Here is a 14,078-nt window from a genome sequence, read left to right on the forward strand (position 1 = left end):
AAAATGATATCTATATAATCTCCGACAATGATAAGCTGCTGCACGTCGACGACACGTTTCCATTAGTCTGTTGTCGCAGCGTCACCTATTTAGATTTAGTACTATTTGTTTGCATTTCTCCCTTAAAAAAAAAAAAAAAAAATGTTATTGCGCTAATAGTTAGTTTTATTTGTGAATAATGGTATCCGTGATAGTTGACGCGAGGGATTGGCAGAAGAAGTGATTAAGTTAATGCGAAATAAAATAAAAAATAGAGGATTATTATGGATCTTGAGGATAAGTTTAGAATTTAATAATCTGAAAACTGCTCTTTTATGAAAGGGAAAGAAATTCCTTCCCCCTCCCTCCCCACTTCTCTTTATAATATTAATATTATACTAATCGCGAACGAATATAATGCGTACGGATTACAAACAGAAAATAATCAAATAAATTAAAGTCATTCTTGATTAAAGAAAAATTCTATGATATTTTAATAACAATTCTAGGCATCTGAAAATTTAGATTTGTTTAGATTGAACTTTACGAGATACTTTCATATTTGTCTAATTTCTCTTTTCTTTTTTTTCCTTATAATATTGAAATTATGTGACGCATACAGTAATAAGAGAGAGAGTACAAAAGAACAGTTGATAAACATGCAGTGAGTTTCTATACCACATGTATAATGATAAGAAGAATGAATTGTTCTATGATATGATAGCACATTATCGCGAGAATCTATACGCGTGAAATGCAGCGTGGCTTTTTATATCTTAATTAATATTAAACGTATTTTATGTTGATTAACACGATAGAGACTCAAACTCTGTTTAGGGTCAAAAAAGTCGGTGAATATTTAACATATTGGCAAGAGGAATCGCGATTCATCATTTTAATCATTTTATTGATATAAAAACTAATGATGATGATGATCTCCATATTATATCATCGGTTACACAATGCCAATTGTTATTATTACATGGTATATAAACTGTTTCTATCACACATTCCTCTAAGAGTTGGCGATTTAAGCTCTTCATTCGAAAATAAAGAGGGAAAAATTCTTTCTCTCTCCCGTCCCATTTTCCTTCGCAATTACATTAATTCTGTTCAAGGCGAGAATCGATTTCTCGACGAACTTTGAGAGATATTTATTATTATATTGTCACTTGTGCTCTACACAAAGCAGAGATATTTTTATAGATTATTCCTTGCGCCAAATCCTGCTGTGCAGCGTAATACTAATCATATGGCATTGCGTTGCAATGCGTCGCATTGCACTGCATTGTATTATATTTTATGTAGGGTGTATCGAAAGTCGCGCACTTTTTCTCTTATTATAAATCGAATTGAAAAGATTGTTACAAGTTTTCGAAAAAATCAGTAGATGACGTATATAGGAAAAATCAAAAAATAATAAAATTTATTTTTCTTCCATCAGTTCTAATTTTTGTACTTGGATGGAATTTTAATTGAAAGATAAATATATTTTTGTCACAAAATATTTGATATCATTTAGATTGCGATATCTAAGCGAGTTTCCTATATCAAATAATATACTGAAATCTAAAAAAGTGTAAGATGCTTGGGATATACCCTATATATATTACATTGTATTATACTACTATATATACGCATAATACAAGTTGCATATATTCTATCAAATTATTTTGCGAGCTGGGAGCTCGAGTGCGACAAATATTGATTGTTCGCAGGCCTGCCGTTAAGTATCGCCTACGTACAGGATGTCTTGGAAATGGAATTTTAAATGCATTTTTGTAAACAGCGATGCGGAATCGATCGAGGAGTATACGTATTTTCGTTATATCCCTTAGGACACCCTGTACGTTTTAGTGTTGCCCTCCAGAAGTAAAGATACGTGAGTCTTCCTTCTTCGACGTATAATTAATCGAGACTCTTCTCCGTTATTATTCTATTCGCTTTTATCGTCGATCGCTGTCCGCGAGTCAGACATTGAACAGAGAACCGACAAGCTACCCGATGCGGTTATAGATGAAAATTGTAGGAATCGTAGAAATCTCGAGACTTATTTATAACGTTACTTGATCGAAAAGTTATTGACGTTTCGCTTCGTCCGACATTTGGACGAAATTGCATATTATCTTGGTGATATCGTAGCGGCATCGATTAGCAGAGCGAATCAACTCACTGGCTCTACTTGATATTTTTTGTATTGACACACTAGGGCTAGCTTAAGGGACAATTTTTTGCAAAAGAAATTATCGACTTTCTACGTTGGGAATAGAAATATCTTATAATTCGTGTTAAAACACACGTATAAAACTGAGATAAAATTATTTAAATAATTCTATTTCAAAACGTAAATGATTAAAAATTATAGATATTAAAGATTATATATATTTATATTTATTCGTTGTTATTAACCTAGAAAATATTTATATAATATATAAATATATATAGAAAAGGCTAAATAAAAATGCTAAATTAAATAATTTAAAGACATTATGTATTCCCTTAAGCTTGATCCTACTTGAAACTGATAAATGTTTCCTGATAAATTTATAATATGTAATAGCTTACTTTGCAAATTTATTTTCATCTTTTTACGAACATGTATACTCATGAAGCAGTACTGTTATTTTCCGATTTGCTAAAACAAGATCGTATTTAATTTACTCACTTTTATAATGCTTTGCGAGCCTTCGGAATTTGATCCGATTTCAAGTGCAATCTAAAAAAGAAAAAAAAACGAGAGCGACTTCGGAGCGCTTAGAATCGCTTTGAGGATGTTCGAAATTCGCCTAAGCGTAACAAGCAGGCACAAGGGTGTATTATCAGCTAGCTTAATATCAAATATACACGTTAAAATATTGCAAACACGTAATAATCAAATTATATATACATACATTGATAGATACATGAAAGGGAGAACCTGATTATATATCTTATAGAGAGAGAGATGTATGAATATAATTAAACGATAATTGTTATATAAATAAGTGTAACTAAGTTGTAACAATTGCGAGGGCTGTCGCTTTTAAGCGACACGATCTTCCGTTCATTAAGGATTATGCGATTTTCGTCGTACTATACCGGTTCGACACCGCTTTCTTACGATTTATAGAGGGTATGATTGCGTAGGCAAATTGTGGAAAATCGTGTGCTTGGCATGCAACATTTTTAAACGCTACATCCCTTGTAGGTGTCGTTTGAGAAGTTGCGTCATATTTTCCTTCGTTTATACGCCGATTATTTTCGAGCAGATCTTTTTCCACATTGTGAATCGTGAAACGCAGTTTTCGTTGCGTTCAATTTCAAATCATCTAATATTCGAGAGAAAGAGAGAGACGAGTTTCGCGCGTTCTTTACAATTATATTTGTACATTAGCTTTTTTTTTTCCCCCCCTTTGATATTATAGTCAGATCTCTTTTGTGATTCACTCAAAACACACACGTGTGTTTAAAAACACACGCCACGCAAAATTAAATTAGGATCGCGAGCAGGCAATAATCATGTTGTACCACAAAACCTGCGGCCAGGAAATACGAATGTTCAAACTTTCTAGTTGTAATAAGAAAATGTCTTTCATTAACTCTGTTAAACGTTATGGCGAGTATAAGCTGTGTTATTGGACGAGAGTATGTATTTCCATATTCAATAAAGCTAACGGTAAGAAAAACGCCTGAAAATCGAAACCAATGTAGGGGTGCCGATTTTTCGCAGCTTCGATGGAAGGAAATCTCAACTGCTACTTGTCTTTCCAGATATTATATAGTTATATCTAAAAGTTATATATAATTACTTGCGATCAAATAATTTACAATTTATATAATTGATTAAATTATCTCAAATGATATCCCTGATAGAAAAGAAATTGGAAAATCAAGATCATCACAATATATTATTTTAGCTTTCTTTTTCTTTTTAAATTGTTTGTTGATGCTCTCTAGCTAAAGAATGATAATTCTACAAGTAATTCAGCAGTTGAGTTCTTTTTCCATTGGAAATAATTATGTTCAGAAAGAGACAAGAAGCCAGCAAATTAAGAATACATGTCAAGATGTGTTATATGTTTAGAGATTATAATCGGGTTACGTGTACTAACAATATACGAGAAGAATAAAGGATGAAAAGGGAAAGAGGAACAATAAAAGCGAATATGTTTACACGAGGGAGCTATATCGTGCTGTGAACGAAATAAGTATATTTTCAGAAAAATCGAAGAAAGGCTAACGAGATAAAACGTTAACGGCTAACGTGTTTGTAATAACTAATTATTGCAACGAGGAATATGTCCATAATGTTATTTTTCTAGAATAAATATCTAAATATCGTAGTTTTTTGCGTTGTATATGGCGAAACGTATTCTCAAGCGACAAGCAGGCCTAAACGCGATTTTTTACGACGATAGATAATTAATACGTGTACGAACATATTTGGCGATGGAAGTATACGCATTGTTGTGTCGCGTATTATTAAAGTTATATCGCGTGAATTATACGACATGTTTTCCACAGATCGCGAATGATTTTTCTGAACAATTTGTATTGGAACTTCGCGTTGTTGCGAATGTTCGAAGTGTTTGCACTTAACATTTAAGCAGTTGCGCCTTTTCGGTACAATTAAAATAGTTTTTTTGATACAATTAGTAATTTTTATTGACGATGAATTTATTTTATTCGGATTTTTTTTCCGATTTGACATGCTATATATATATATATGTTACTACCATTGCAACATGACTAATAAAGAAAATAAGATAAATTTTGTTGCAACTGCTTAAGTGTTAATATGTGTTATTCTGCACGGTTACAAACATGTTGCCGCGCCTAAGATAATCGCTGACATTTAATCGCTATTTCGCATTTATATTATTAGAGAGTTAATTTATTAATTATTAATAAAAAATAAAGGGCTGTCCGTAGAGATTACGCATTCGATGTGTATTAAGAAGGATAGGAAAATAATATCTGTTACTGTATACAATAATAGATATTATAGTTTTGAAAAATATGCAAAGTTATATGTAAATGCATCCAATACATATGATAATGAATTTTAAATAACATATTATATATAACAATTTTAATTTATAATTTGCATTAATTTAATGATTAGTGAAGAAATTTACTCAAAATAACAATATTTTATAATGATAAATTAATAAAGAATAATACAAACATAAAATATATATCTTACGCAAATGCACTCAATGTTTTCTAAAATTTTAAATTTGTTTCAATAATCAAAATTTAATTAAAAAAAACTCAATACTGTAGTAAGCTAAAATAGTTAAGCGATGAAGATTGGCTGTCGGAGCTCATTCAAAAAACACGAATTATACGAGTATAATCAAAGAAATAATGTTATAAGAGGTGAAATGTACACACACAAGAAAAAAGATACGATAATGATATTTTAATACGATTAAAATCGAGACTCTAAGAAACAAAATTGTTCTAAATAAATAGATAGAATAATGGTGCAAAAGAAATTCATTTTATCATTTTCATTCAACGAATATGAACAAATGTTTAATTATTTTTTTAATCTGTTCTTAACAACGAGATCATGATTTTTCATATGGATACTTTATACTCGCGTTTCATCCTAAAGTCAGGAGAAAAGTTAGAAAGGACAGGGATTCAGAAAAGAGTACCGTATGTCTGTTTGTGCGTGTATGTGTGTGTGTTATGTGATGTTAAACGTACGCGACCATGTTACGTGTAACGTTATATATTATAATATTAAAACACGACATATATAAAAAGTGGTGAACACTGTGTACTGGTGAAATGCAATATATGTATCGAGTTACCCCTATAAATACAGCCATTTTATAATAGATAATCGTTCTCATAATTGGATCTTTCGCTATCCCTTTGATATTATTAATTCTTGGCTCTTTTCTAGTATTTATTATTATATTTTGTTATAAGGATATTTTTATTTATTTTCTTTTTTATCATCTTTCTTTAAATAATCTTTTGCAATTCTTTCTCTATCAATATGAATAATATTTGAGCAATCAGATATTTTTTCGATTCTAGAATCATCTTGTACTCTTTGAAATGATACAGTTGTATGCGCGGTATAAACTTTTCTATAGATCGATTCTTCTCTGTAAACTGGAGTTCTTTTCTTTCGTTGCTCTCTCATTATCTCGTTTGCCACGTGATCATAGAATAAGAAAGCGACTGAAAAACTGATCATTTTCATATAGAGAAAAAAATGGAAATCTTCTATTATTATTGAGAAACAAGAAAAATATGTTGAAATGGAAATTTTTAATACTAATAGATAATCATAGAAGGAAAGTTAGGTAAAAAAGTGTATCTAATTTGACAAAAAAATATTTGATTTGTACATATATATATATTATTTGATTTTCAATGATACGCTATATATCTGCAATTTTCAAAATTTTTTTTATTTTTACGAAATTTTTCCCTTTTCATATAGTATTCGCATAATGCAATGTTATCCTTGTAATCTTAATGTATTGTAATGAAGATTCAGAATTGATTAACGCAAAGACATAAATCTTAATTTAGAATAAATAATGAATAAGAAGCATAGTTTAATTTTTGATATGATACCATTCTGTTTTTAATAATAACAATTTATATATAAACAAACATCTTATTTCCATAATCATATATTTTTACTTAAAAACATATATTCTCTTTCTAACAATATTTTTAATTTTTATCCTGATATTATTAATCATTAATCACATAACTTGCATTTGCAAAAGTATTTTAACAGTATTAATTAAAGAGCAAAATCTTAATAAATTCTATCTTACTAAAACTAATATTTTTATAATAATGTAGTAAAAAATCAATATATTTATATTACACACAGATATGAATTATGTAATACAGTAATAAAGTATAAATAATTTCCTATTATAATCTTTAGATACAAATAAATAAATTTAATAGCATGTTAATTGCCAGAAAGTTTATCATAATTTTATCATAATAAAAAAAAAACTTGTATGTTTCTTTTATTGGTTTGCACTCTATTCTCTAATATAAAATTTATTGGAAGCATTATTGATATATACGAATTCCTCCTGCTTAGCTACAACAGCTTTCTTATGTATAAGAAAACATCTCCCCACATGCTCACATGTACACATACACAAACTAAAAATGTTATAATAATATACATAACGCGATTCTGCATTGTAAGTCAAATAAAAATGGATAATTTGCAGTATTGATGTGTAAATGATAAACAAAAAGAAAATAATTTTTCATAATCTGTTACTTACAAAGTTATTCAAAATTTCAAAATCATCAGTCACTTAAAATTTTACAATTCACATGCATATCTTATCTATAATGAAAAATTACTTGTACATTAACTATAAAATATAGCTTTGACTTACACAATACATTCCGAAATTAGTTTCTAGAAGATTCTGTTCTTATATCCTCTAGAACTGTCTTTTTATGCATTAAATTATCCCGATTTTTTATATAAGTCGGTTCAGACATATATTTAATGTTCATAGCTGTACATAATTTTCTCATCTGAGTATAACCAATCCCTACTTCAACACATCCAGCTGCAGCAGCTGCATTAATATTTAATTTTTCTGGATGCATAGGTTCTGTCCAAACACTACTTTCATATTTACACATTTGACATTTAAAAAATAATTGTGTTAATAACCCGCGACGACGAAAATTTACTAGTTGCCAATACTTGAACTGGCATTCTATACCCCGTGCATGGTCATTGAATGTCTGATGGATCTCGTTCCACATGTAAGCGATGTCCACTATGTATCGGCCTTCAGGTATGTTCTTTGGTATATTATTAATTCTATCTGATAAGCTGTTGTTGTCTATAATTAAATCCTTCAAATCATCACAATATTCAAGATTTTCATTGTATGTGCTTTTTTCTTCTTCTTCATATATTTCATATACTTCTTCATATATTTCTTCTTTCTTTTCTTTATCTAAAAAGCATTGGTTTTCTATAACCAAATTATTCTCATTCTTACAATATTCGATATTTTTATTGTATATGCTTTCTTCTTTGTATGTCTTTATAAGTTCCTCATTATCAACTTCTTCTTCTTTAACTTGATTAAGACAATGCAGAATGTCAGTCTCAACTTCCATATTTATAACATAAGTTATAACTTATGTTACAGATTTAATAGAAAGCTGAATATTAGTTACTTTCTCAGCATTACCGACATTCTCAGCTTGTGCTTTATCTAGCGAAAGCTTTCGCATTGCCATCCGTCTGAAAAAAAAAAAAAAAAAATAAAAAAAATAAAAGAATAAAAATAAAAAAACATTTAAATATGAACAGATTTTTAGACATTGCTATAATAAAAACAAATATATACTGCATTTTATATTTTTTCTTAATTTTACATAGCTTTAAAAAAAATAAAATCCATTGCCTATTTCAATTTTTTATTTCTAAAAATTGAGAATTATGTGTATTAATTAATAATAATGTAATAAATAATTTTTAACAATTACTTTAAATTTATAGTATTATCTTTTAGCTTGAAAAAATTTATATATATATATAAATTTTTTATTTACTGTGGATTATAGGAGATACATCATTCATTATTTTATTATTGGATTGCAAAATAATTCTGTTTCAATTACACAGACCTTTTCATCCAGGCTTTTTTGCGAGATATTCGGCGCCTACTAAGGGGCAAATATTTAGTGGACTTTCGTCCCATTATTTCTTATTGTTTGTTAAATATTCACTGAAGAGAGTAATATATTTTTTCATAAGTAATTACGATATAGTAAATTTGCTCGCAAGATACGAAAAAACGTTTACGCACAATCATAAATATAGTAATAAGGTTAGATCGACAATCGACTACAAAGCTCGAGTGCTCGAGCTCAAGCAGCTCGAGGCCTCGAGGCCAGAGGTACCGACGAGATATCAAGTCTGTTCTTTGTAGCTGAACTGGCTGCACTAATCCACTAATTCGTGAGCCGCGCGCACGAACTTATTAGATTACATGTACATGTACGGTCTATGATTAATAATAAAATATAATAAATTAATAATAAAAACAATTATAACTTATCTCTCGCAAGTTTATTAAATCTTTTACATCTTTATTATAGAAGATGCGTTAGATACCATTAATTCATTAATATATTTATAACATATTGTTTTGTTATACGAGCAAAATAAGTTCCTTACAAACTGTTATCATAAAAAAAAAAACTTTTCTACAGTAATTTACAGTATATTTTGTTTCTATTGTTCCTAATCCAGAATGAAACAGTTGCTAAATAATGGCTAAAAATATCCAACTATCAAAAAATCAGTGCCATTATCATTAATGAATAATTCCAATTCGTATAAGTATTGGAATTATTCATTACTGATACTGACTCTGATTTTTTGACAGTTGGATGATTTTTTAGCTATATATTTAGCAACTGTTCAACCAAAGTTTGTAACAATACTGATTACTCATATAAATGCATATCTAAAAAAATTTCGAGTCGAGGCTCGAGGGCTCGAGATTTGATAGATAGAAATATCAAGAAACATTGAAAATATTAGAAACAGAATCTTTCTCTCTTTCCCCTCCTCTCTCTCTCTCTTTCTATGTTTTTATCAATATGTGAATGAATACAAAATTTTTTTGGCTTAGAAATCCTTTATTAACAGGCAAAACAATATCATCATTCATACAAATAATGCATCCGGGAAGTATCTTACGAGGGCATGTTGAGATTTTGCTTCTTCAAATATCTATTTCAGTCATGTGATAGATAAAGTACTTTCTCTTTCTCTCTCTTTTGTATACTTCATCCAAAAACAATTGTCCCACATAATAATGCGCACACATAAATATATATACTATCATGTATACATTCTCGAACACATTTATGCCTCAAATTACTATCAAATATATATAATTGCATATTATATTAATAATATTGTGCTAAATTCTAAGATAAAGTAGTTTTTACCCTATCTATATTATTACGCAATATTACACAATGATATTGATTATTATTAAAATGTTCAATATCTGATATATCAATATTATCTATATTCATATTAATATATATATATATATATATATATATATATATTGCATCAATAATATTGATTGTGTAAGAACTGCTTAATAGAAGGGATATAGAGTAAATTAAACCTCTCTACATACAAAAACATCTCAGATTTATATCGAAATTATTATAAACCAACAATAACGACATTAAATTACATGATTACTTCATAATAATAAAATACATACAAAAATCTGATACGTAATTATTGACACTGGTAGATGTAAAATTTGACATTTCACTGTCATTAAAAAAAAAACTACTTTCGGCAATTCGTGCATTCGTGCAAAGAACTAAAGTATCTTATCAAAAGAAAAAGAACATTTTATTCTTTATCATTTGTTTTTTGCCAACAGTAGATCCTACCAATGTATGAGGATTTTTTTTTCATATGTGTTATATCTCTTGGATATGAAAATTATATAGGCAGTTAACAAACAATTTCAAATAATGTTGTCTTATTAAATAACAAGTGAGTAAATCAAAACGTGAAATCCATCCCGCAAAAAATATGGAAAGAATAAAAGTCACAGAGAAGAAAAGACGGATTCGTCAAGATTTTAGAAGACTCATGTTACAAATATATTACGAAACATATCTATATTGAATATTAGAAAATCGCTGCACGACTCACTTTTTCCAATTTATTAGTAACTGTATATAAATTACGAAAATTTCACTGCACCACTACACTCTGATTTTATTACAGTTCATCCTTAACTATCGTATACCTATTTTTGCTTGGTGCCAATTTCTTGAATGCAGACTCTGGCGGTGTTGTGGGCGTTTTCACTTGTTTTCCAGTAATTTGTGGTATATCATTATTAGTGATGTCAGGACCATAATGAAATTCACGATGAAGTTTGCCAGAATACAAATCTTGGAGAAAAGCTTTAAGTTTTCCTTCTACAAAAATGTCATTAAAATCTTTGAACAGGTACATGTGTCTAAAACTATCTATTGCAATCAATGGCAGATCTGCTGTGCTTTTTCCTAAATGATGTAGCGGATGTGCAAATTTCAGGCCATCAGCGGTTAAGAAATTGACATTCTCTGAAAAAAACAAACAAAGGAGGTAATTTAAAAAGTTTTGTAAGTAATAATAACATAAATAAGAAAAGATAGAACATGATATAACGTACGTTTTTCGCTTATTAATGTTCTAGTTACAATATCTTTATACAACTTGACATTTTCTATATCATCGGGAGCATGAAATAGTATAAGGAATGGTAGCCCTTCTTCCGTTAGTTCTTCCGCATTTTCGAATGTTATTTCTCTTACAAGCGGCACGCATTTCTCTTGTGCCCATACATTTAATTCATCATAAACGTGCAAACTTCCTTTATAAGTTTCATCTTCATCATTGGATAGGGCTTTATCGGATCGGAAGACAATAATCGGCTCTCCTGGAGGATGCAATGCCTTACTTGCATTCCTAAACATATTATTTTAAAATTAATAGATATTTATTTAGCAACAATATCTATTATTTCACTCGCACAACTGAAAGTGTTTGAAAAAAATAGGATTTAATTGTTTAATTTGCATAGTATAAATTAAGCAAATTGAATAAAGTAATTCTTGAAATTAAAGTAGATTATTTAAAAAACATCATTTTTTTTTTTTTTTTTGTAAAATTGACTGCAGGGTGTCAAACATCTTAACATAATATAAAAAGAAATACATTGTACATAACATTGTACAAAATATAATAAATATTTTATAAAAGACAAAATATATATTAAAAAACTTCATAAATACTTTTAATACAGCAAAAGTCCATAACCTCATATATGTACCACTTTACTTACAGCAAATGAAAGTGCTGTCCAATTTCACAGCTTTGATTGGAGCATGTGCTTGTTAAATGGAAGTATATTATAATAATTATTATGATATATTATACATGATATTTTTATGCTACTAATATAAGAGGAATTTTTACATCCATATTAACTCCATTAAAAATATTTGCATCATAAATAATAATTTATATAATGCGACAGCTCTATATATATATATATATATATATAATAAATATATATCTTACCCAAAACCAACATGGAACTGACAATCATCCTTCAAATTAGTGGCAACTTTTCTGAATAATTCGTATTCTGGTGTATCTCTTCTGTCAAAATATCCAATAATCATACGCTTTTTATCATCAAGTTCATCAAGTTCTTTTAAATCAAAAAATTCTCTAATAGGATCTTCTAGCTGCTTTCTGACAAATTCTTGGAATGCTTCCGTTGATCGCTGACCCCTGTACTCTCTCTTGGTTGGTTGTCCGTTTCTTATTACTTTTAATGTTGGATATTTGCTTATGTGAAATCTAGATGCTACAGATGCTGAAACATAATACAGTCATACAATATTTCAACTACTTAAAAGAACAGATCTGACAATAAAGCGCGTAACATATTTAATATACAGATTAATATTTAGATCTTGCTTAACCATAATTACACAAATTGTCATATCTTTCCTCAAAACACTTTGAACATACTTTCTTGGTCACAATCCACTTTAGCCATTACTACTCTTCCTGGTTCTGGAAATTCTGTTCTAATCTTATCTGCAGCTTTATCAAAAATTGGAGCTAGTAAGTTGCTAAAGCGACACCATTGTGCATAGAAATTTATAAATACAAGTTCATTCTCGGCTGTAAAAAAAATTTATATAGTTTAAAAAAAAAATAGATGCAATGTTTGACTGTGTTTAGTAGCATTATTTGACATTTATTACACATTGTGTAGTATGTGTGTAATTCTTTACCTAATGTTGTATCAATATTCTTATGAGTGAGTGGAACTGCTCCTTCTCCTACTTCTTCTGCTATATTGTTTGGCAAATGTATCTAGAAGTATAGGAACATTAAATATGTATTATATATTTGTTTGCATTGTTATAAAATCAAATTAATATATCAAATGCATATTGATCTTAGAAAAGAATCCTTCATATATTAGATAGTAATACATATGATAAATTCCTTTCATATGACACATGACTTAAATCATTAAGCTGATCTTGGTGCTGCTGGATATAAACGATTAACTAATGAATAGTAAACATTATAGCTATAGACAATCGCATAAATGAGAATGATGAACATTGAGATATTGTGAGACAATATTTTATCAAATTAGTTTAGTATTTTATAACTAATTATACAATAGGCATGATATTTTTATCAACGCTAATCTCTTATATCTTGGTAATCAAATAAAAGATTACTATGATAATAATAAGAATTATAGTATAGGTTATGCGACATGAAAATGTTGAGAGAAAAATGTCGATAACGAGACGAGGCATTTAGACAAATAGTAATGGGAATTGAGAGACGAATAGGATCATGAGTTACGCGTGATACGTGTCACGAGAAAATACTGTAAAATTTTCACACATCACCATTCGCGATTGGTAAAAAACTCGAAATGACGTGGCAATTGTGTAACGCGTTACTCACCAGGAGACAAGCATAAAGTATAAGTACTTTGAAATGAAAAATATCACAGCGGGTCAGCATTCTGCGATCTCGCGGAAAACGATGGCTAAGCGACGAGCTTTTGAAACACCATCAGTAAGCGGCTGCCTATGTGTCAACTATGTGCTACGAGCTTAGCGCTTAGCGGCATATCGGAGAATCGAGTCGGAGTATTCTCGAAACAATCGATTATAACCGCCCCGCGCCGCTCACGTTTTCGAAACGCCAAACCTGATTTTACGCATATATACACGCGGAATTTATCACGGTATGCGTGCATGTGTGCGCGCGCGTTTCCGCTATCTTGTCCTTCGACTTAAATACTTGTCTTTCATCACTTAACACCATTTTAAAAATATATCTTTATCTAAATCGCTCTTTCACACCTGTACTCACAATTAATTACGATTTGATGAGCTCGCTTGCATGTTTGCTCGTACAAGAAATGTTTGTTTTAATCGGTTTTTTTATAATATATTAAATTCGATATTTCTGAAAATCGCACGTGTAGTAATGTATTATA

General features: G+C 29.4%; 1 protein-coding gene across 2 annotated transcripts; it reads right to left on the reverse strand.

The window, feature by feature from the left end:
* Positions 1-10,097: 10,097 nt before the first annotated feature.
* On the reverse strand, positions 10,098-13,768 carry Erp44 (Endoplasmic reticulum protein 44). Of its 2 annotated transcripts, XM_070294443.1 has the most exons (7): positions 13,538-13,768; positions 12,841-12,922; positions 12,572-12,727; positions 12,113-12,413; positions 11,874-11,921; positions 11,202-11,497; positions 10,098-11,112 (listed from the first exon to the last, which is right to left on the reverse strand). In XM_070294443.1, the coding sequence occupies exons 1-7, from the start codon at positions 13,595-13,597 to the stop codon at positions 10,763-10,765; spliced, it is 1,293 nt and encodes a 430-aa protein (XP_070150544.1). In that variant the 5' UTR covers positions 13,598-13,768; the 3' UTR covers positions 10,098-10,762. The 2 variants fall into 2 exon arrangements, with proteins under 2 accessions (XP_070150544.1, XP_070150545.1); XM_070294444.1 differs by lacking the exon at positions 11,874-11,921 and having other exon boundaries at positions 13,538-13,767.
* Between the last annotated feature and the right edge of the window lie 310 nt (positions 13,769-14,078).

The sequence above is a fragment of the Polyergus mexicanus genome, unplaced genomic scaffold (genome assembly GCF_030449975.1).
Source record: "Polyergus mexicanus isolate NDT 795.1 unplaced genomic scaffold, iyPolMexi1.0 SCAF_4, whole genome shotgun sequence".
In the NCBI taxonomy this organism is placed as follows: Eukaryota; Metazoa; Arthropoda; class Insecta; order Hymenoptera; family Formicidae; genus Polyergus; species Polyergus mexicanus.

Excerpts from the sequence above, each read along its gene's own strand:
- Erp44 (XM_070294443.1), bottom strand. The coding sequence starts at position 13,597 with ATGCTGACCCGCTGTGATATTTTTCATTTCAAAGTACTTATACTTTAT. Across the intron at positions 11,922-12,112 it reads CAGTTCCATGTTGGTTTTGG|CACATGCTCCAATCAAAGCT; the intron begins GTAAGATATATA and ends CCATTTAACAAG. Across the intron at positions 11,498-11,873 it reads GGACAGCACTTTCATTTGCT|GAATGCAAGTAAGGCATTGC; the intron begins GTAAGTAAAGTG and ends TAATATGTTTAG.